The sequence below is a fragment of the Humulus lupulus genome, chromosome 9, assembly GCF_963169125.1.
Source record: "Humulus lupulus chromosome 9, drHumLupu1.1, whole genome shotgun sequence".
Taxonomy (NCBI): Eukaryota; Viridiplantae; Streptophyta; class Magnoliopsida; order Rosales; family Cannabaceae; genus Humulus; species Humulus lupulus.
In genome coordinates this window covers 179484029-179506692 of record NC_084801.1, presented here as the reverse complement: position 1 = coordinate 179506692, position 22664 = coordinate 179484029, and the positions used below count along the sequence as shown (strand labels likewise).

Here is a 22664-nt window from a genome sequence, read left to right as displayed (position 1 = left end):
ATTCAGAGCCAGGGCATATGGCCCCGGTGACTGTTTGTCACATGGCTAGGGAACGTTGTTCCAGGGTTATTACTCTATGGTCATGAGAAAGGTTATGTTGGTGACTATTCACCATACACCTATCCTGTTCAAACTTATGAAAGGTTCTCTTATCAGTTAAGCCTGGTGATCCTATCGTCACATGGCTAAAGGGTGTTGTCCCCTCCCCATATTAGTGACTTTTGTGACTGTCACCTATTAGCTTGGACTATTGGTCTAGAATGGTTATTACGATCATTATTGATATTATATCATGTGCCATTATGCTTTTCTTGCTGGGCCTTGGCTCATGGGTGCTATGTGGTGCAGGTAAATGGAAAGAAAAGCTCACCCAGCCGTGAGTGGAGAGCTTAGGTGGTAATGTGTACATATGCGGCCGCTTGACCACCACGGCCAAGGCGTTCTTAGAGGAACTAGGGGGTTTACCCTATTTTGCCGCTTAGGTTGGCGGGGTTGTAAATTTGAGACAGCAAAGACCATTTTGTACTGAGAACAACGTGTAAATGTTTGATTAGCTCTGCAAAGCAGTTTGTAATGAAAATATCCATTCCCTTTTTATTAATTTTCCACCTTAACCTGTTAATTACACTTAGAGCACTTTTTTGACCAAAGGACTCGGGTAGCGGGTCAAATTTCTAGTCCACCGTTCACCGTAACTGTTCTGGGGTAACCAGTGCATTACAGATTTGCCCTCATTGCCCATTTGAATTTCATGGTTGCCCTTTGACTCTACAAAGGTCTTGAACAATGATTTGTCATAGGTGACATGGACGGTGGCACATGTATCATACCACCACCCTTTCACCTTGACTTGGACCGCATTCACCTCACTAAGGGTAGCAGCTATATTCTCCTCTTGAGTTACGTTTACCTTAGGTCGTTGTTGGTCTTTTCTATGCCTATACTCTCTAGCATAGTGACCATTTTTCCCACACACAAATCAAGGACCTTTCTTGCCCTTAAACTTATTTGGGTTGGTTCTTGGACCCAAGGATGTCTCGTTACCCTTTTTGCCTTTCCCTTTGTTTTTGGGATGTTTTGGTTGTGACACCGCATTTTCTTTGGAAGTCTCTCCATTAGACCCCTCCACAAGTTTATCTCTACATATCGATTCCTCCTCGATTCAAATATGCTTTTGGATTTCCTCCAAGGAATAATCCTCATTTTTATGAAGGATTCTTTTACTATAGCTCTTCCAATTTGGGGGTAATTTAGCCACTATAGCACCAACTTGAAAGGCCTCGGGAAGCTCACTCTTCAAAACTTTCACTTTGTTAACAATTATTTTCAATTCATGTATTTGAGGAAGAATAAGTTTATCACCAAAATACTTGAAATCAAAATATTGAGATATCAAAAACTTTTTGGTACCTTCTTCTTCTGCCTTGAATTTTGTCTCAAGTGCATCCCATATTTCCTTTGCCGATTTGGTCTCGGTGTAGAGGTCATAGAGCCTATCGGAAAGGGCGTTAAGGATATGACCCCTACAAAGGAGATTGTCCTCCTCCCTCTTCCTTCTTTTCTCCACCTCCTTGGGAGTGTCCTTGTCGGATGCTGTTGGGAGAGGTTCTAGAGTGGACTCTAGGATGTAGGCAATCTTGAGAGTGGTCAAGAGAAATCTCACCTTGTCTTGCCATCTAGTGAAATTGGACCCATCAAATCTATCCAATCTCACTAGGTCTTGATTCATGATCTTGATAATCTCACCTTCCAGTGAAATAACAAAGGAATGAGCTTTTGAATGTTAGGAAAATGTATGTTGAATCAATGGAAATTGGTAAGAAAATTACAACTCTAGACAAAATATTACAGATAAATAATTATTGATTAAATAGTGTTACAACTCTACGACTGAAAATACAAATAAACAATAGAAGAATTAGAAGAAGAGAATGGAGAAATACAACTCTAAGAAAAATGATACAAATAAAGTAAAAGTGTTTAAAACAAAAGAAATAAAAAGATTACAACTAAACAAAAATACAAGTAAATAGAATAAGAATAATGAGAAGAAAAGCAATACAACAAAAAAAAAAGAGTAAGAACAAGAACTAAAACCTAGAAACTCTCACTCACACAACCAAAGTGAAGAGTGTTGGGGATCGCCAATGATTAATTGGATGTTTATGGAATTAAAAATGAGATTTGAGTGTTATTTGGGTTTTTGGAGCCGTTAAAAAAGGTTGGAGAAACTGAAAAAAGTTGGTCAGTTAAGCACCTGAAAAAGTTGGTCTGTTCCCCAGGCTGCAGCCACTGACCAATTTCAGCACTAAAAAATGTGTTGTTTTTCTAAACGGTTCCAATACACTCCCAATTGCTTTTGTAACCCCCAAAACACATTATTGGGGTTAAAATCATATCTCTAACAACCATTTCACATATGACTTTAAGAAATTCATCTCAATATTGTGTAACAACAAATCTACACAATAATGAGTAATATTTGGAAGTTACAAATTTGTGACTAAATTTGTAACACCAAATTTGGATATTCACATATTTCTAAATATTGTAACTCTCTATTATATGTTACAATATGTGGCACTCTTTGTCACATTTATTTAGTCTAAAAAATTATATTATAAATAATATTAATCTCCCTTAAGTTTCCCAATTACACTTGGTGTTGGGAATTTTAGTGCTAAGTGCCTCACAGATGTCTGCCCCCAACCCAATCAAGGTTGGTCTCTTGAGCAATACGTTGTAGGCCAATATATATATAATATAATTGAGATATACCCAACAACTAATTACATTATATGGGTGGAAATTCGTGTCATCGTGTTGTGTTCGTGTCGTGTCATGGCGAGTTGGCGTGTCTAATTGGTCAACCCTAACCCGACCTGTTTATGTTTCATGTCAAAAAATCTCAACCCTAACTCGACTCGTCGTGTTCTCGTGTCTACATGTCGTGTTCACGTGTCTACCAAACCCATCCCATACTACTTGTAGATTGAAATGATTAGTATCACATTTATTTTACATTTTTGATTGCATCAATTTGTTTCATTCATTTAACTAATACACTACATAGAAATATATAATGTTTCTAATAAAAAAAATTGTTGAATTAAATAATTTATCACGAAATATCAACACAGTAAACAAATTTTTAATATTAATTAATTATAAGTGTAGATTAATTATGCTATATTATATTAAGGAATTTTCTTTCTACTTTAGATTTATTTTTTATGGAAAATAAATAATATTTTAACGATAAATTAATAATTTTAATGTTATACTGAACACAAATGGGTCAATTCGTGTCAATTTCGTGTCATATGGGTTGACTTTAATCCGATCCAGAAAAATATCATGTCAAACGGGTCTGACCCGTTTTCGATCCATGCACTTAATTTCCCCCACCTAACCTGCAAATATCATGTCATTTTTTAGTCTTGTTGTCATGTGAAAACCCAAATCCCCACCCGAACTACTTGAGCTAGTCCCTAGTAAGCAAAGGATTGAAAAAATAAATTGTATGGACGAGATTGAGTGATTTCCTATCCTATAATTTGATTGTAGAGAAAAAAAAAATGTATGGACTAGATTGAGTGATTTCATCTATCGTACATATTTTGTGGACAACGTGCAGTGACCACAAATACTTAATTATTTTTATTTCTTTTGGACAACTAAATAAATACAAACTGATAATGAAAAAGGCAAAGTTAAAAAGACGACAAGATCAATAGATGAACATGGTTGAAACAAAGAACAGGTCTACGGACGAGAGATGGAGTCTTCAGGGAAAAACAGCTCTGGTCACCGGTGGATCTCGTGGCATAGGGTATGTAACTTAATATATATATATATAAATGATTAATTTGGCTATACTATATATTAGTGCTTAACTAATATAAATACAAAACTTGTTTTTAGGCATGCCATAGTAGAAGAACTAGCAAGATTTAGAGCCATAGTTCACACCTGTTGTCGCAAAGAAAGTGAGTTGGAGCAGTGTTTGGAAGAGTGGAAAAGGAAGGGTTTCAAAGTAACTGGTTCAGTGTGTGATATATTACACAGAGACCAAAGAGAGAAACTTATGGATACTGTGTCTTCTATTTTCCAAGGAAAGCTCAACATTCTAGTAAGTTTTATCCCTAATTAATTTTCTTGATTATTTATTTGCCTAATCATACGAAAATTACTTTCAACAGCCATTTAATGAAGTGTCCAACTTTTGTCCTGTGAGATCATGAGCACTCCTAATAATTATGTATAATAACTAATATGTAAAATATAGCTCAAAATCCAAAAAATAACACTTCTAGGAAATAATATATAATAGCTAAGATAATGTTAAGCTATAGTAACATAAATCCTTCTCCACATATTTAGCTAAATACTATTCATTCTATAAACTTATTTAATTATTTTTTTACTATTCTATCATTCTTTCTCTCTCATTATTTTTTATTTAAATAAATAAATAATATCTAATAATATAATATTTAAATGTTATAAAGAAAAATTATAGAGGAACCAATATAAGAGGTAATATAAAAATTCGAGATAAAATTAAAAAAAAATAGAATTTTAGTAAGTTATTTTGAAAAATAGAGTAGAGAATCGATTAGAAGTGCTTTTACATTAGTTATTGTATAATAGCTATATAGCTCTCAAAACCTTAAAACTCCACTTCCAATGTTGTAAAATGCAGAAGTATTAGCACAATGTACTAGATTTATAGAATACTATTCTTGCTAAACATATATCGTCGCAATAGATTCACCAATTCCTACAAACCTAAAACTTTGTATGTGGAATTCATTCAATTTTTCAAAGTTATTAGCTGCGAAAATTCCTACAACATAAATTTTCTCTTCTTTTTATAATTTTTTTTTTGTGGGGACTTCCTCTTATCAGTGCCATAAACCTAAGATATTGCTGCAAGAATCGCCACTACAACTCTTTTTTCTTGTAGTGAATATGCATGCACGGAGGACAATCACCCTTGCTACTAATACTCACAACTACTAGTTCTAACTATCTATAGGATTGTTGCTATTAATATTAATCAATATTTTGAAATTTTATATTAGATAATACAATTGAAATTTCATAGTGAGTTCGTCATCATATACACATATATTCTCATGAGCTTCAGGTAAATAATGCTGGGAGAGCAATAGCAAAGAATCCCACAGATCTCTCTGCCGAAGATTTTTCGATTCAAATGGGAACCAATTTTGAGTTTGCTTTTCATTTGTCACAACTAAGTTATCCTCTTTTTAAAGCTTCCGGAAATGGAAGCATTGTCTTCATTTCTTCTATTGGCGCAACTATGACTTTTCCAGCTAGTACTCTCTATGCTGCAACCAAAGGTATAAATATATATACACATTGATGTATATGTATACATTTATTATGTGAGAGACTATATTTTAGTTAAAAATATATTAGTATATCGTAAGGGAAATATGATAATATATATTGTTACTGTTAGGAAAACATGATGGAAAGAATGAATTGATTCTCATTGAATTGAATTGAGTGGTACAATAGATTATATAGCATTAGTTAGTTATAAGCTTAGTTGTACAAACTCATAACGACCCTCTACCACTAACAGTTGTAACAGAATACTAACTAGCTAAACTAACTCCTAACATCCCTCTCAAACTTAGAGTTGGTATACAAACCACATGAAGTTTGGTTCTAAGAAATAGAAACCTAGCAGCTGCCATAGATTTTGTAAAAATGTCAGCATTTTGATCAACTGAAAGATTGTGCTTGACAATGATCGGTTTGCGAGCCACCTTCTCTCGAACAAAATAAATGTGCAATTCAATATGCTTAGTATGGGCATGTTGAATTGGATTAGCTGCAATGAGTACAGTGCTCAAGTTATCGCCCCACAATGTTGGTGTTCTAAACTGAGGAATGTAGAGTGTAGAAAAAAGAGATTGTAACCATGTAACTTCAGTAGTAAGATTGGCCAAACTTCGATATTCAGTTTATGTGCTTGACCGAGAGACAGTGTGCTGCTTCTTCGAAGACCAAGAAACAATGTTGTTGCCAATATACACACAGAATCCAGAGGTTGATCGTCTGTCATAAGGGTCCGAAGCCCAATCTTCATCACAAAAACCAACCATATCAAGGGAAGCACTCTTCTGAAATATCAAACCATAATCTAGAGTAGCCTTTACATATCTAATCGCCCTTCGACGAGCTTTCTAGTGAGACATAAGTGGATTCTACATGAACTGGGAAAGTCTATTAACTGCATAAGTGAGCTCAGGCCGAGTGATTGTGGCATACTGCAAAGCACCTATAAGGCTACGATACATAGTGGGATCCTCAACAAGATCAGTGCCATAAGCTGATAATTTTTCACTTGCACACATAGGAGTTGGCAATCCATTTGCAAATTGCATTTTAGCTCTTCATAACAAATCAATGAGATACTTTTTCTGTGACAAATGCAAACCAGCTTTAGTATAGACTAATTCGATGCCCAAAAAATAGTGAGCTACACCAAGATCTTTTAAAGCAAAAGAATTATGGAGGTTGAAAATAAGCTAATCAATCATATCCTTTGAGCTACCAGTAACTAAGATATCATCAACATATACTAATATGAACAAAATATATGTTGATGTTTTGCAAACAAAAAGTGACTGTTCAAACTTAGCACGGATAAACCTCATAGGATATTGTGTGTCCCTAAGCCTTTCAAACCAGGCCCTAGGTGTCTGCATCAAACTATAAAGGGATTTATGCAACTTACAAACATTTGTTTCTGCTTTAGGCTGAATAAAACCTGGTGGCTGGCGCATATACACCTCCTCATGTAACGCACAATTGAGAAAGACAGTATTAACATCCAATTGCCTTATTTGCCAATTCTTAAACAAATCCACAGTGAGTATAACTCTAATAGTTTTAGGTTTAACAACAGAGCTAAAAGTCTTAGCAAGATCAAAGCCATACCGTTGACTAAAACCTTGAGCCACCAGTCGAGCTTTATGCTTCAAAACAGATCCATCTGGGTTTCCCTTTAGCTTGAACATCCATAGATGCCCTATAACTTTCCTTTTATGTGGGAGATCAACTAAACTTCAAGTCTCACTCCTCACAAGAGCTGAATACTATTCAATCATAGCTATCTTACATGAACTGTCCTTCAAAGCATCTGCCACTGTTAATGGTTCTTTAGATGAAATGAACACTTTGGGTTTATAAACCCCTGCCTTAGACCTTGTAACCATTCCTTGAACATTCGAAGGCCCTGCAGGTTGTGTAGGTAAAAAAAATTCTACAATATCAACATGATTAGTATTATCAATAGGTGAAGTTGGAGAGGAAGGAATTGACTCAGAGGACCGAGGAAGAGAAGGAGATGATGATGTAGATTTTGGAAATGGTTGAGGCACATAATCAGATAATTGTCAGTGGATAGATTGGATGGCACTTGCAAAGGAGAACTCACACTTGAACCTTTAGCAATGGAAATAGAGGTTGAAGTTTGTCTAGCATCCATTGACAAAGAATTAGATGATGAAGTAGAATTGAATTTAGCATAAGGAAAAATATGCTCATTAAAGATTACATATCTAGAGATGTATATTCAACCTGAGGAGGACATACATTTATATCCCTTATGATTCAAACTATATCCCAAAAATGTACGCTCAATGGAATGATACTCAACTTTGTGAGAGTTGTAAGGTCTAATATTTTGAAAACAAGAACAACCAAATACCTTTAATTGAGAGTAATCTGGAGGTTTGTGAAACAGATTTTGAAAAGGTGATGAACCAGACAACATAAACGAAGAGAATCTATTTATAAGATACACAGATGTACGCACAACTTCATCCCAAAAAAACAAAGGCAGAGAAGCATTTGCAAGCAAAGTAAGAGACGTTTCAATTAAGTGACGATGTTTGCGTTCTGCAACTCCATTTTGCTGATGAGTTGTAGGACACGATAGACGATGGATCAACTAAGGTGGGGCAGTATATTCAGTGTCAGATATTGGAAAAGGAAACCTGTGAATTTTACCTAGGCAACAAGCAATACAAAATCAACATGAGTTTTATTTGCACAAGAAATATTACAAGATGACAGCACATATTTTATAGTCTTGCCAGCTGCATATCCCAATCTACTATGCCAAATGTGAATCAGAATGAGAGTTAATGAGCTATGTGTTATTGCAAGAGTTAGTATTATTACTAAAAGAGTTAACAAATGATTCTGACACTAGAACATCATGACCCTTCGAGGAAGCAGCTAGAATGACACAAAAGGATGGAGGGAATGCATAGAGGCCATTATACTGAGATGACCTCGCATCAAGACCTGTTTGGAAACCTGATCTTTCACAAGACAAAAATCAGGATAGAATTAAAAAAAATGCACCAATATCACGAGCAAACTAAGAAACACTAATAAGATTTTTAGTTAGTGTTGGAACATGAAGAACATTGTTTAGAACAAAATATCTAGGAGTAGATTGAGATTGTAAAACTGTCTTACCCACATTCTGAATAATCAAACCACTGTCATCATCACCTATATGAAGCTTCTCTGGTCCTTTGTAATCCTGCTTGTGACTAAGACTGTGTTGGTCCATTGTGTAGTGATTTATAGCACCTGAATCAGGGACCATGCAGGGTCATTAACCATTTTAGTAGTAGCCACAATAGTTGTCATGTTGGATGGCTGTTTATCAACATGAGTACACTGCAACAAAATAGGCATTTAATGGCTACATGGGGGAGACATTATAGACATTTAATGTCTCCCCCTAAGGGAGACGTTGTTGCAGGAGCCATCTGAAGTGGCCCTATGATGACTCCCATGGGGAGACTTTATAGACATTTAACGTCTCCCCCTGGGAGTCATCATAGGGTGTACACGTACACCCTATGATGACTCCCAGGGGGAGACGTTAAATGTCTACAAAGTCTCCCCATGGGAGACGTTGTAGGTACCTATGACGTCTCCCATGGGGAGACTTTGTAGACATTCAACGTCTCCCCTTGGGAGTCATCATAGGTTTTTGTATTTTTTTTTTTAAATAATTAAATAATTATTTTCACTATATTAATTAATAGAATTAAATATATTAATTTTTTTTAAATAGAATTAAATATATATATATTTTTTTAAATATAATTAAATATATTAATTTAAAAATCTAAATTATATGCAAATTAAAATTGTGAATTTTCATTAATAAAACAAAAATGTGTATATAATATGTTTTTGCTAGCTAAATATACACAAATGTAATATTTGTTGTTAAACATAAAAAATTAACAAATATTATTCTAGCTAGCTAGACATATAGTAAGAAATATAAAGTAAAAAAAAACCTAAATATGTCGGACGATGACTTTGAATTATCTGTAGCATATGGTTCGCCTAGTGTTGTCGCATTTCATTAATCTGTGTTGGTGTATATGGCATAGTGTTTAGCTACAAAAAAATACAAAGTAAAATACATTAGTTAATTATTATTTAATTATATATATTATAATAATAAATAAATTGTTAACTTTGTATAAATTTATATACATACCTCTTTCTTCAAGTAACGTCCAGGTCGTAGATGTTCAATGTAATCCTTCAACATAATATCCAAATGACACATTGTCTGGTTGGTATGGACACTAATATTTAAATAAAAATACTTAATATAAAGAATATTAGTAAAATTCAACTATAGATTTTCAAAATAATTGAAGTTGTAGTTAGCTACTTAAGGTTGCACAATTTCTATATTATTTGGAATCTCGGGATGTTTTGGTAGACTGGTCAGAAAAAAGTTGACCCCGTTTTTATATTCCATGGATAACCTATTCGCTGACATCCATTTTCTATCCATATCATCTTCTATGTTCATGAAAAATTAAAAAAAAAAACTAAATAAGCATACAAAAAATTGGGCAGCATTTCTCCTATATTAGTAACCTAACCATCTGTCAATCTAATCAAATCCAATCGAATAAGCACAACACAATACAAATATAATAATAGAATAATAAAATACATAATTCTAGACAAAATCGAGCAGCATTTCCCCTATAATAGTGATCTAACCATCTGTGAACAACAAGTCAAAAAATTCAAACAACACACAATAAGTTTCTTCCTTATAGCTCCGCAGCACACAAACAAATTTTCCAGAACCTACTTCACTAAAACACACAGTTCTCAACCTTCTGTTATCACCGAAACACACAATTTTAATCTCAGAACCTACTTCACTATGGATGAATATTTAAGATATTTAAACCCCTCTAACAAAAGTTTAATAATGCTAAAACAAGAAAGAAAATAATGTATGTACCACTTGCAATTAATAGTCTTTGCAAGCAAATTTACTTCACTTTGCAAAGAGTGCACTTTGCTATTAAATTCACAACCTACAAAACTAAATTAATTAATAAATAAAATATTACTAAACAAACTTCACTAAATAATTAAATTAACAATAACTTATTATTGATGTTTGAAATCGAAAATTTGAGGCAAAATTCTCATAAAAATCTCTGTTAAAACCACAACTTAAAAATTTAAATTAATTAATTAATAAAAGATTAGTAAATCAATAAAATAACATAACTATACATAAATAACCTACTTAAATTTTAATAAAGATTACAAATATATATAATTTTCTAATTAAATAATAATATAAATTAAAAAAAATTATAAACATTATAAACTTGAATTACTATTTTGTATGTAAAATTCAAATTAAATTATTTTTCTTATTTTAGACAATTATTAAATACATTTTAGCAAAATATATTTACATATATATACTTAACAAACATTAAAAATTAATTAAAAAATGTATAATTTTCGGATTAAATAGTAATAAAAAATTAAAAATAGTAAATAATGTGGTATCATCTTAAAATTAAACAATATAGTATCTCAAATATACATAAAAATTATTTTTCATACTTTAAACTAATATTTCTAATAAAACCCACAAATCATATTAAAAAATGCACAAAAATAATTTTTTCTGCCATTCTAACTATAATACATTGTTTAATCTTGAAATCCTACCTCAATATGCTTTAAATCCACTTTGTTGAGCCAAAAATCACCAAAAACCGCAACTCATAAACCCTAAAATCCCAATATAAATTCCTTAATAATTAGAGACAATAAGCATGAAAATTATCCTAACTATTATACAACACTTATAAATAGTAAAAACTTATCTCAAATGAGACTTTATAGCCTAAAATCGGCCAAAATCGTCAAAAAATGGCCCTGAAATCGCCCAGAAAATCGCCCTTCTCCGCCTCTGGTTCGTGCGCTCGGGGAAGAAGAAAGAAAGGATGAATATATATATTAGACCAAACATTTAACGTCTCCCCTGGGAAGACGTGCCAGACATCTAACGTCTCCCCTGGGGAGACGTCCCATGTGGCACGTCTCCCCAGGGGAGACGTTAGATGTCTGGCACGTCTTCCCAGGGGAGACGTCAGATGCTCTTACAAGTCTGATATTTTATAAATAAATAATTTTATATTCATATTTTTCAATTAACGTCTCCCACTACTTTTAATGGCTTACCTTGGTAGTCATCAACAAGAACTTTTAATGACTTACACCATTAGACTTTAAGTATCCCTGAATACTTTTAATGACTTACACCATTGGTGTAAGTCATTATAGAGAGTCATTAAAAGTGAAAATTGTTGTAGTGGTAGCTCACTATCCCGGGTATTCTGGATTGAACATCTGGTAATATTTGGATGCAAAATGACCAACTCAGAAGCAAAATTGATATGTAGGCCGATTTGAACCAGAAGAAGCAGGTGATTGATGATTAGATCCAACTGAGACACCATTATTAGGAAAAAAATTGTCCATGACCTCCAGTAGCATAAGGATTCTAATAAGAATGAAAATTGGAAGTAGATGAACCACCATGGCCTGTACTCGGACCACCAGTTAACACCACCAAAGGGCTGAAAGAATTGGTATTACTGAATCTTTTCTTGAAGCCTTGCGTCTGACTAAGACTCACCAAAGGTGGAGCTGAATTAAGAGTCTAACTGTGTTTCTCCAACCTATTTTCTTGAGATAGCAGTAATGATTCAATCTCAACCACAGTATATGGCTGAGATCTTGAATTGATTGAAACAATGAACAAATTGTAATCTGATGGTAATCCGTTGAAGATGGCAGCTATGTTTTCCTTCGCCGAGATCGAGTGACGAACCGACTCCAATTTATCGACCAACACCTTGATCTTCAGCACATAGTCATTGATCGACAATGAGCCTTTCTTCACATTACTAAGCTGCGTCTCAAATTTATCAATCTTCGCATTCATCTAAGAGGTATAGTATTCTTCAAGAATCTGCCACACTTTTGCAGAAGTATGACAACTAACCAAACGCGTGAGAATACTTTATGTCATCAATTAGAGTAACCATGAGTAGAGAAGTTGATCTTGAGTGTGCCAATGAATATACACTTTGTTCACCTTCTTGGCTTGTCGATCAGCATCGGACAAGAACTTTTTTGGAGGAACAAAATCTGGACATATGTAGTCATCAAGTTGATGACCAACAATGGCTGCTTGGACTTGCAAACGCCATAGTAGGAAATTGTTGAAGTCTAATTTCACAGACAGATTATGAGAGAACACCACCGAAGCCCTCACCAAAGAAGACGCTACTGTCGTAGTAGAGGGAAGATATGGATTTGCCATAACGGAACAAGAAAACTGAGGAAGAAGATCAAGAACACTGAAAGCTAAAAAAATGAAAGAATGAAAGAGCAGAGGAAAAGCGTGTACGAGCAAAGGAGAGAATCTTATGGTTCTGATACCATGTTAGGAAAACATACTGGAACAAATGATTTGATTCTCATTGAATTGAATTGAGTGATACAAGAGATTATATAGCTTAGTTGTACAGACTCGTAACAACCCTGTAACAGAAATAGTTGTAACACAATACTAACTAGCTAAACTAACTCCCGACATTCTTTATACTTTGTAACACTTAAGTCCCAAAAATTGTTTTTGTATCAGTTAGGTCCCCAACCTTTCAAATCATATCATTTAGGTCCCTAAATATTATTTATTATATTTCATTTTTCTTTTAAAATACATAAAAAAATACAAAATAAATGGTGAATTATTCTTAAAATATTTGGACCCTTAATTAATGATATTAACAAACATGATATGAGAAAAAAAAATATTTTCATGGTATTTTTTAAAATATCCAATATCTTTATAAATTAAAGTAATATTTAATTAAAAAAAATTCTTACCTACATTGTTGTTTTATAATTAATATTAATAACTATATTATCTCATTATCTTGATATATATATATATATGTATGTTTAGTTATAAGTTACATCATAGAAAAAATTTACAAAATAAAAATAAACATGTGCATGATAAATATTGATAAATTTGTGATAGTTCAGTTATTAAAATTAAAAAAATATAGGTAAAAAATATTTTTGATAAAAAATTAATTTATTTTTATAAAACTATTAAATATTTTTTAAAATGTCATGAATTTTTGTTTTCAATCTCATGTTTGGTATTGTCATAAATTAAGTAGTCCAGATTTTTTTATGATTGATTCACCATATTTTTAATATTTTTTATGTATTTTGAAAGAAAAAAGAAATAAAATAGTATTTAGGGACTTAAATGATACGATTTGAAAATGTTGGGGACCTAACTGATACAAAATTAACTTTTGGGACCTAAGTGTTACAAAGTGTAAAGAATGAAGATTGTTGCTAAAAAAACCCAAATTAGCCAACGATTTAGTAAAGTGCAATCGATCCTATGAAATTTAATAAGAATTGAACATTTAAAAAAACAATTATTATAATATTTCCATTCAAAATTAGTTTCATGATTGTTGTACGTACATATGCATGCATGTATCAATATAAAATAATAAGAAAGAAATTAGAGAGAAAAATAATAATCATTGTACATTACGAAAACAATACATATAAGATGCATATACATTGATAATTGATGTTTAATCTAGGTTAGGGTGATTTGATTCAAAGTGAATTGTTTTATTTATATATAAATATATGTGTGAGAGTTATATCTGACTAGTTTGTATATTTTAAGTCTGTTATGCATGCACTGTTTTTGTATCATTTTAAAGTAATTTGTTCTAATAACATGCACAGGAGCAATGAACCAAATAACAAAGAATTTGGCATGTGAATGGGCAAAGGACAACATTCGTGCAAACGCAGTTGCTCCAGGGCTTACTAGAACCACCATGTTGGAGAATTATTCGGTAGGGTTTACTCTCTTCTTATATTTTCCTTTTCTTTTCTATGTTATTTTTTATTTATATTAATTTCTCATTTGCAAAATAAATATCTCGTAATAATGAATATGCATTTCATCATTTCACTACAAATAGTCAGTTGAAGCAAACTTTTACTAAAAAAAGTAATCATTTTATGTAACTAGATTATGTTTTTAGTCTTAATTTGTGTTGACTAAAAGTAAGTTTTTTTTTGTCAGTGTTACCCCTAAATCTATTATGAGTCTGCAAATATTTATTGTAACTAGATGTTGTTCAATGCTTGCGTGAGAATATCAAGGTTAAAAATTGCAGTGGGTTACATCTCTACTATGTACAAATATGTAGCTCTCACAAGAACTAGATGTCAATTAATTGTTGGGATATTTGAGGCAAAATATTCTTTTTTTTTTTGAGTTCATGCACTAATAACCCCAATAAAAAAATTTGACAGCATTATCCCCAATTGTTACGTTTTTCTTGTAGTCGTTCACTTTTAGACGTTAAGTGCCAACAAGGATGAACGAGATTCCCTATAGCGCAAATTCATTTGTCAACATAGTCCATGTGTCATTTTTTAATGACATGGACTTTTTAAAATACCATAATTAAAAAAAGGAAAAAAATTATTGAAATATTTCCAATACTTAAACATATAAACATAAATGTAAATAAAATCAGAAATAATTAAAAACAAAAACAAAAATCCTAATTTAAAAAAAAAGTAACATAATTTTTCAAAACAAAAAGAGATAAGAACAAATATTTTCTCTGAGACAAGTCGAGCAAGTCGACCTTGTGAAGATAAGAACCTCAGAGATCAATCTTGTGAAGAAAGGCTAGGCAAGTTGACGACAGAGGCCGGAGTAGCAGAGCGACGGTGGGGGTAGGGCGGAGGCACACCAGGTAGCAGAAACCTAGCGACGGTGCTCTTCACAGATGGTCGGCAGATGCCATTCTTTGAAACCCAAATCCCACCCTCACCCAAACCCATATCTGAAGATCCGCACAGCTCTAAACCCACTCATCTCGACTCTGGTGACGTCCCGCTTGAAATGGAGGTCACGTCCAATCTGCGCAACTTCGAACCCACTCCTCTCGACTCAGATGACGTCCAGCTCGAGATGTATTAGGGAAATGAAGACAAAAATGAAAATAATAGTTTTTTTATATCATTGACTGAAGTTTTAGTTAATATATAGAGGCATAAAGCCTTGTAACAGAATGAAGAAAAAAACAATTCTATTATGATACAGAATGTGTAACAGAATAAATGTTAAGAAAAAAGCTAGGCTAATCTTAATACGCCCCCTCAAGATGGAGTGTCTAGACTTTTGACACCCATCATGGATATAAGGTCATGGAAGTAAGTCGAGAATAGTGCCTTAGTGAGAGCATCAACGATGTTGTTCTTGGAGTTGACATGAATGAGCTTGAGTGTTCCATTGGTGACTTTGTCCCGAACAAGGTGGCAATCTATTTCAACGTGTTTGGTGCACTTATGGAAGACCAGGTTCTCGAAAATGTGTATTGCTGCACTATTGTCACAGTAAAGAAGGGCAGGTTTTGAGTGAGATATACCGAAGTCCTTTAGTAAAGCAAGCCATGTTATCTCACAAGTGGCATTTTCCATAGCCCGGTACTCGGCTTCGGCAGAAGACTTAGACACTATTTGTTGCTTCTTGGACTTCCATGAAATGAGGCTTTGGCCGAGGAAGATGTAGAAGCCAGAAATGGAGCGTCGAGAATCAACACAACTTGCCCAGTCAGCATCAGCAAAGATCTTTAGCTGGACATCTGTGGAGGAAAGGCTTGTCTCAGCATAGGCCTGAATGTGAGCATTTGAGCTTGCTGGAAAAAACAAGCCTTGAATAGGAGTTCCTTTCAAGTATTGTAGAACTCTGTGAGCAGCTTGAAGATGAGGGTGCCAAGGTGTTTGAAGAAATTGGCTGAGATGATTGACAGCATAACATATGTCTGGCCATGTGATTGTGATGTAGATGAGTTTCCCAATAATACTTTTATAAGTGGTTGGGTCTGAGAGTAATTCTCCTTCATCCTTGCTAAGTTTGAGGTTGGGCTCCATTGGAGATGATGGTGGTTTTGTACCGAGATAACCTGCATCAATGAGAAGCTGTAAGATAAAAGGACGTTGAGAAATGGAAATACCTTTGGAAGATCGGCATATTTCTAGGCCAAGAAAGAACCTAAATTGGCCAAGGTCTTTTAATTTGAACTGACTGTCTAAGTTATTTTTGAAGTCATTAAGAGCATTGTCATTGTTACTTGCTATGACAATGTCATCAACATATATAAATCGAGATTATTCTTAGCAGCTTCACAATTGCAAATTGTATAGGCTTGAGTCTTGCAAAATAACCACTGATTAAATCATCTCCCTGCCGAAGTTGTGCAAGAACTTGTTTGAGTTCAAAGATACGGGGACCATTCCCTTCGCTAAAACGATCAATGATTTCTTGCCATATAACAGCAGCAATCATGAGGTAGATCACAGAATCCCTAATTTCTTTGGAAATGGAGTTTAATATCCAAGACATGACCATATTGTTGCAACGTAACTAGGGGCTATTATTGGGGTCTGTGGTAAGAGGTTTAGGTAGAGTTCCATCCACAAAAGCCATATTGTTTTTAGCACCAAGGGATATGGTCATTGAGCATTTCCAGGACTGAAAATAGTTTTCAATGAGGATAGGTGAAGCAATGATCATTCTGGGGTGATCTCCATTGCCGAGATGATATGGACTATGAAAATCGTCATATGCAGGTTGATCAAGATTGGTGAGGGGTTCAAAGTGATTTGAAGAAGAAGCCAATCCGCCATTGTTACCAGGTGGCTGAGCTTGACGAGGCACTGGGCGATCAGTGGTGGAGTCAGTCGTTGGAGCTGGAGGTGGAGGATCTTGGCGTTGAGAAGAGCTTCTGGTGTGTGGTCTGGCCATGGGTTTCAGTCAAGAGGAGAGTGTTGCATCTGATACCATATTAGGGAAATGAAGACAAAAATGAAAATAATAGTTTTTTTATATCATTGACTGAAGTTTTAGTTAATATATAGAGGCATAAAGCCTTGTAACAGAATGAAGAAAAAAACAATTCTATTATGATACAGAATGTGTAACAGAATAAATGTTAAGAAAAAAGCTAGGCTAATCTTAATACGCCCCCTCAAGATGGAGTGTCTAGACTTTTGACACCCATCATGGATATAAGGTCATGGAAGTAAGTCGAGAATAGTGCCTTAGTGAGAGCATCAACGATGTTGTTCTTGGAGTTGACATGAATGAGCTTGAGTGTTCCATTGGTGACTTTGTCCCGAACAAGGTGGCAATCTATTTCAACGTGTTTGGTGCACTTATGGAAGACCAGGTTCTCGAAAATGTGTATTGCTGCACTATTGTCACAGTAAAGAAGGGCAGGTTTTGAGTGAGATATACCGAAGTCCTTTAGTAAAGCAAGCCATGTTATCTCACAAGTGGCATTTTCCATAGCCCGGTACTCGGCTTCGGCAGAAGACTTAGACACTATTTGTTGCTTCTTGGACTTCCATGAAATGAGGCTTTGGCCGAGGAAGATGTAGAAGCCAGAAATGGAGCGTCGAGAATCAACACAACTTGCCCAGTCAGCATCAGCAAAGATCTTTAGCTGGACATCTGTGGAGGAAAGGCTTGTCTCAGCATAGGCCTGAATGTGAGCATTTGAGCTTGCTGGAAAAAACAAGCCTTGAATAGGAGTTCCTTTCAAGTATTGTAGAACTCTGTGAGCAGCTTGAAGATGAGGGTGCCAAGGTGTTTGAAGAAATTGGCTGAGATGATTGACAGCATAACATATGTCTGGCCATGTGATTGTGATGTAGATGAGTTTCCCAATAATACTTTTATAAGTGGTTGGGTCTGAGAGTAATTCTCCTTCATCCTTGCTAAGTTTGAGGTTGGGCTCCATTGGAGATGATGGTGGTTTTGTACCGAGATAACCTGCATCAATGAGAAGCTGTAAGATAAAAGGACGTTGAGAAATGGAAATACCTTTGGAAGATCGGCATATTTCTAGGCCAAGAAAGAACCTAAATTGGCCAAGGTCTTTTAATTTGAACTGACTGTCTAAGTTATTTTTGAAGTCATTAAGAGCATTGTCATTGTTACTTGCTATGACAATGTCATCAACATATATAAATCGAGATTATTCTTAGCAGCTTCACAATTGCAAATTGTATAGGCTTGAGTCTTGCAAAATAACCACTGATTAAATCATCTCCCTGCCGAAGTTGTGCAAGAACTTGTTTGAGTTCAAAGATACGGGGACCATTCCCTTCGCTAAAACGATCAATGATTTCTTGCCATATAACAGCAGCAATCATGAGGTAGATCACAGAATCCCTAATTTCTTTGGAAATGGAGTTTAATATCCAAGACATGACCATATTGTTGCAACGTAACTAGGGGCTATTATTGGGGTCTGTGGTAAGAGGTTTAGGTAGAGTTCCATCCACAAAAGCCATCTTGTTTTTAGCACCAAGGGATATGGTCATTGAGCATTTCCAGGACTGAAAATAGTTTTCAATGAGGATAGGTGAAGCAATGATCATTCTGGGGTGATCTCCATTGCCGAGATGATATGGACTATGAAAATCGTCATATGCAGGTTGATCAAGATTGGTGAGGGGTTCAAAGTGATTTGAAGAAGAAGCCAATCCGCCATTGTTACCAGGTGGCTGAGCTTGACGAGGCACTGGGCGATCAGTGGTGGAGTCAGTCGTTGGAGCTGGAGGTGGAGGATCTTGGCGTTGAGAAGAGCTTCTGGTGTGTGGTCTGGCCATGGGTTTCAGTCAAGAGGAGAGTGTTGCATCTGATACCATATTAGGGAAATGAAGACAAAAATGAAAATAATAGTTTTTTTATATCATTGACTGAAGTTTTGGTTACAATATATAGAGGCATAAAGCCTTGTAACGGAATGAAGAAAAAAACTATTATGTTATGATACAGAATGTGTAACAGAATAAAACTTTTGTTATGAAACAGAATATGTAACATAATAAAAGTTAAGGAAAAAGCTAGGCTAATCTTAATAAGATGCATGTCGGGTCTGATTCGATGATGGGAAAGCAAAGGAGTTTGACGAAGTCTCGATCCAATGGAGGAACACTTACTACTATGGAGGAACGGAGGTCGACGAAGCAATGTTCAATGGGCTTCAGATTCGTTCATCATCCTCGTTCTGTCTACGTTTGATGGGTTTGTTTCATATTTGAGTTTTCTTTTGGGATGGTAGAGTTTTGATCTAGGTTTTGGGGGAAGAAGAACTGATTTAAGGTTTATGGTAGAGTTAAAGCTTCAACGATGCAATTCATCAACTGAGAAAAGGGACATTTCAGTTTTTTGACATCAATCTAACAAGAATAGATCCAGGCATTTGGGTTTCAAGCTCTTCACAATCTATTCTTGCTCATCTTTGCTGAATTTGTGATTTTGGTTTTGAATTATGAGTTTAATATTAAATAGAGTATTGATTTTCAATGTTAATTTTGATTCTGATTAGTGTTGTTGAATGATCTTGGTTTTTTTATTTTTTAATATTCATAGTTTTCAAAGATGATGGGTTTGAGTTTTTGTTCTTCAACAAATCTATGAGTATTTGAACTAATCTAGGCATTTGAGTTGAGTTAATATAATATATTAATTATGTTTACATTATTAATTTTTGGGTAAAATTACTAAATTAGTAAAAATTTCATGTCATTAATTAAGTGACATGTTAGCATCCATGTGGACAAATGAATTCATGACACATGGACTCTCGTTCATTCTTGTTGGCACTTAACGTTCAAAAGTGAATTGCTGCAAGAAAAACATAACGTAAGTATTGCCATCAAATTTTTTTATTAGAGTTATTGGTGCGTGAACTAAAAATGAATGAGAGAATTTGCTGCAAATATCCCTTAATTGTTAGGACATAAATATTTTATACAATCACATTAAGCGAATTACGGAGTTGGGTGATCACTTAAAATTTTGGGAAAAATTATAATAAAACTTCCCTAAAAAATTTAAAAAAAAAAAGCTACTAGCCCATAAGAATTAAATTCTTACTCCGTTACTTTATATATGTACTTAACTTTTTCACTTTTATGGATATATGTGTATTTTGTGTTTACAACGCATTTGTGAACAATCATGCAAATAATTTGATTTGATTTTTTTTTAAAAATACTCATGTGTTTCTTCATAATGTTGTCATTGTTATTTTCAACACAGGAAGATGATAATTTAGAGAAAGGAGCATTGGGTCAATTTATTGACCGAACACCAATCAGACGACTAGGGGAGCCTAATGAAATTTCATCTATGGTAGTTTTTCTTTGTCTACCTGCTGCTTCATTTGTTACAGGTCAAGTTATAACTGTTGATGGTGGATTTACTGTGAATGCTTTCCCCATCTCTAGCTCACCTGGCCAGTAAATTATATATATATATACTAAGTAAATGTTATGTTATGTTTTGTTGGTACTTGTATATGTTTTGACAATAATCTTTATAAATATTATGTCATACACGTATATTTTATTTTATTTATACTTTTGTAGTACTAGCTACGTAAGTACATACAAGACAAAATAATCCTAATTGTATAATAATCACGATAGGAATTAGTGAAATTCCATATTTTAATATTACCAAGTGATTTAAAATGAACAACTTAATTAAAAACGGAATATTGATTAAGTTGTTTCGATAGATGTCAGTTTTGTTAACACTACTTATGCAACTATTATAATAACAGAAACAAAAAAGACAGAAAAAAATTTAACACACGAAATTTTTTACGTGGTTCAGAAATCATTTCAGATAACCTACATCCACGGGGCCACGCCCAGAGAATAAACCAATTAGTAAAGAAATAATGTGTACAAAAGTATTGACTTAAAAAATGTAAGACTCATTCTTAAGCTATTGCCGCGATCTTGTTGTGCCCTTCCCTACAAATCTAATTTTGATGAAACGCTGATTTACATGAACTCCCTTTAAAGAATAGCGAATGCTCACTTCCTCCCAAAGTGAACTTAGATAAAATCATCTCCCAAAGATCCTTATGAAAATGTTCACAATAGTCTTTACCCGTTTACAAGGGACTATATAGATAACTACAAGTACACCCAACACTCTCACAAAGATTAATGTGAACAAACTTAATCTCTACAAAGAAAACACTTTTCAAAATAACATAATGTTTACAAATTTCCAAAATGAAAGAGATGAGATTTCCAAAGGCCTTGGTAGGGTATTTATAGGTGTAGAAATTGTCCAATGCCAGCTTTCTCTGAGATCTTTATAATCGATTTGCAAATTTCTTTGATTTAGGAAATCTGCCAGCCAGATGAATTCTGTGTCGGCAGAAAAGAAAATTGATGAGACAGCAACGACATCACACTTACCAAGAAAAACGAACATGGTCATTTCTTTTAACCATGTTCATTTTCGAAAACTTCCTTATTCCTGAATGAACATAATCCCTGAAAATATTCTCACAAGATAATTTAATAGAATATTTTACCAATAAAGATAAATAAGGTAAAAATTGTATTTGCACTAAATGAGATTTTCACACTAAAAACTAGTTGAATTATGTGATAATTATTTAAAGATATGCTGCTGATTTTTCTCAATTTAAAATATTTTTTCTAAAATAAAGTTAGCCAATAAGGATTTTTACAATCTCCTACTTTGGCAACTTGATAGACAAAAATATTTTAAGACTTTATTTTGAAAGACCTTACAAAGAAAAATAGGTTAGAGCAAGATAGTAATGTAATTACTCCTCATGTGATAGTTATCTCTATAACAACAATAAAAATCAATAACGAACAAGATAATCAATATCCCAATGACAAAATAAACATAAAAGATAAGCATTTCTCCCCCTTGTTGTCTATCAATAAGCCAAAGGAGGAAAACAAACACAAACAAAAGAAGCCAAACGAAAAGACACAAAAGCGTTCTTTTACAATTTATTTCAACCGAAAATGGTGCAACCAAAACATAAAGAGGGACATATGGGATTATTTGGAAGGACCACCAGCAAGTTGAGACATCATGGTGTGCTGAAGTTGCTCTATGGTCGAGAGACAATTCTTGAGACTGCGAACTTCTGTTTGAACAGTTTCCAGAGTGGTCTTGACACCAGTGAGTTCAGTGACGACAAAATCAACATCCTCAGCCTTGAGATCAATTCCTTTAGTCTTCTTGGTAGATGATGACTCCTTCTTGAGTTTGAAATCTAGACCAGCAGTGGGAGGTGTCACGATTTCATATTCCA

At 34.1% G+C, this 22664-nt stretch overlaps 1 protein-coding gene across 1 annotated transcript; it reads left to right on the top strand.

Moving 5' to 3' along the window:
• Nucleotides 1–3651: 3651 nt before the first annotated feature.
• Nucleotides 3652–20922, top strand: LOC133801343 (tropinone reductase homolog At5g06060-like). Its single transcript, XM_062239522.1, has 5 exons — nucleotides 3652–3832; nucleotides 3925–4132; nucleotides 5153–5369; nucleotides 14212–14324; nucleotides 20606–20922. Exons 1-5 carry the CDS (start codon nucleotides 3738–3740, stop codon nucleotides 20807–20809), a joined length of 837 nt encoding a protein of 278 aa, XP_062095506.1. The 5' UTR covers nucleotides 3652–3737; the 3' UTR covers nucleotides 20810–20922.
• Nucleotides 20923–22664: the final 1742 nt, after the last annotated feature.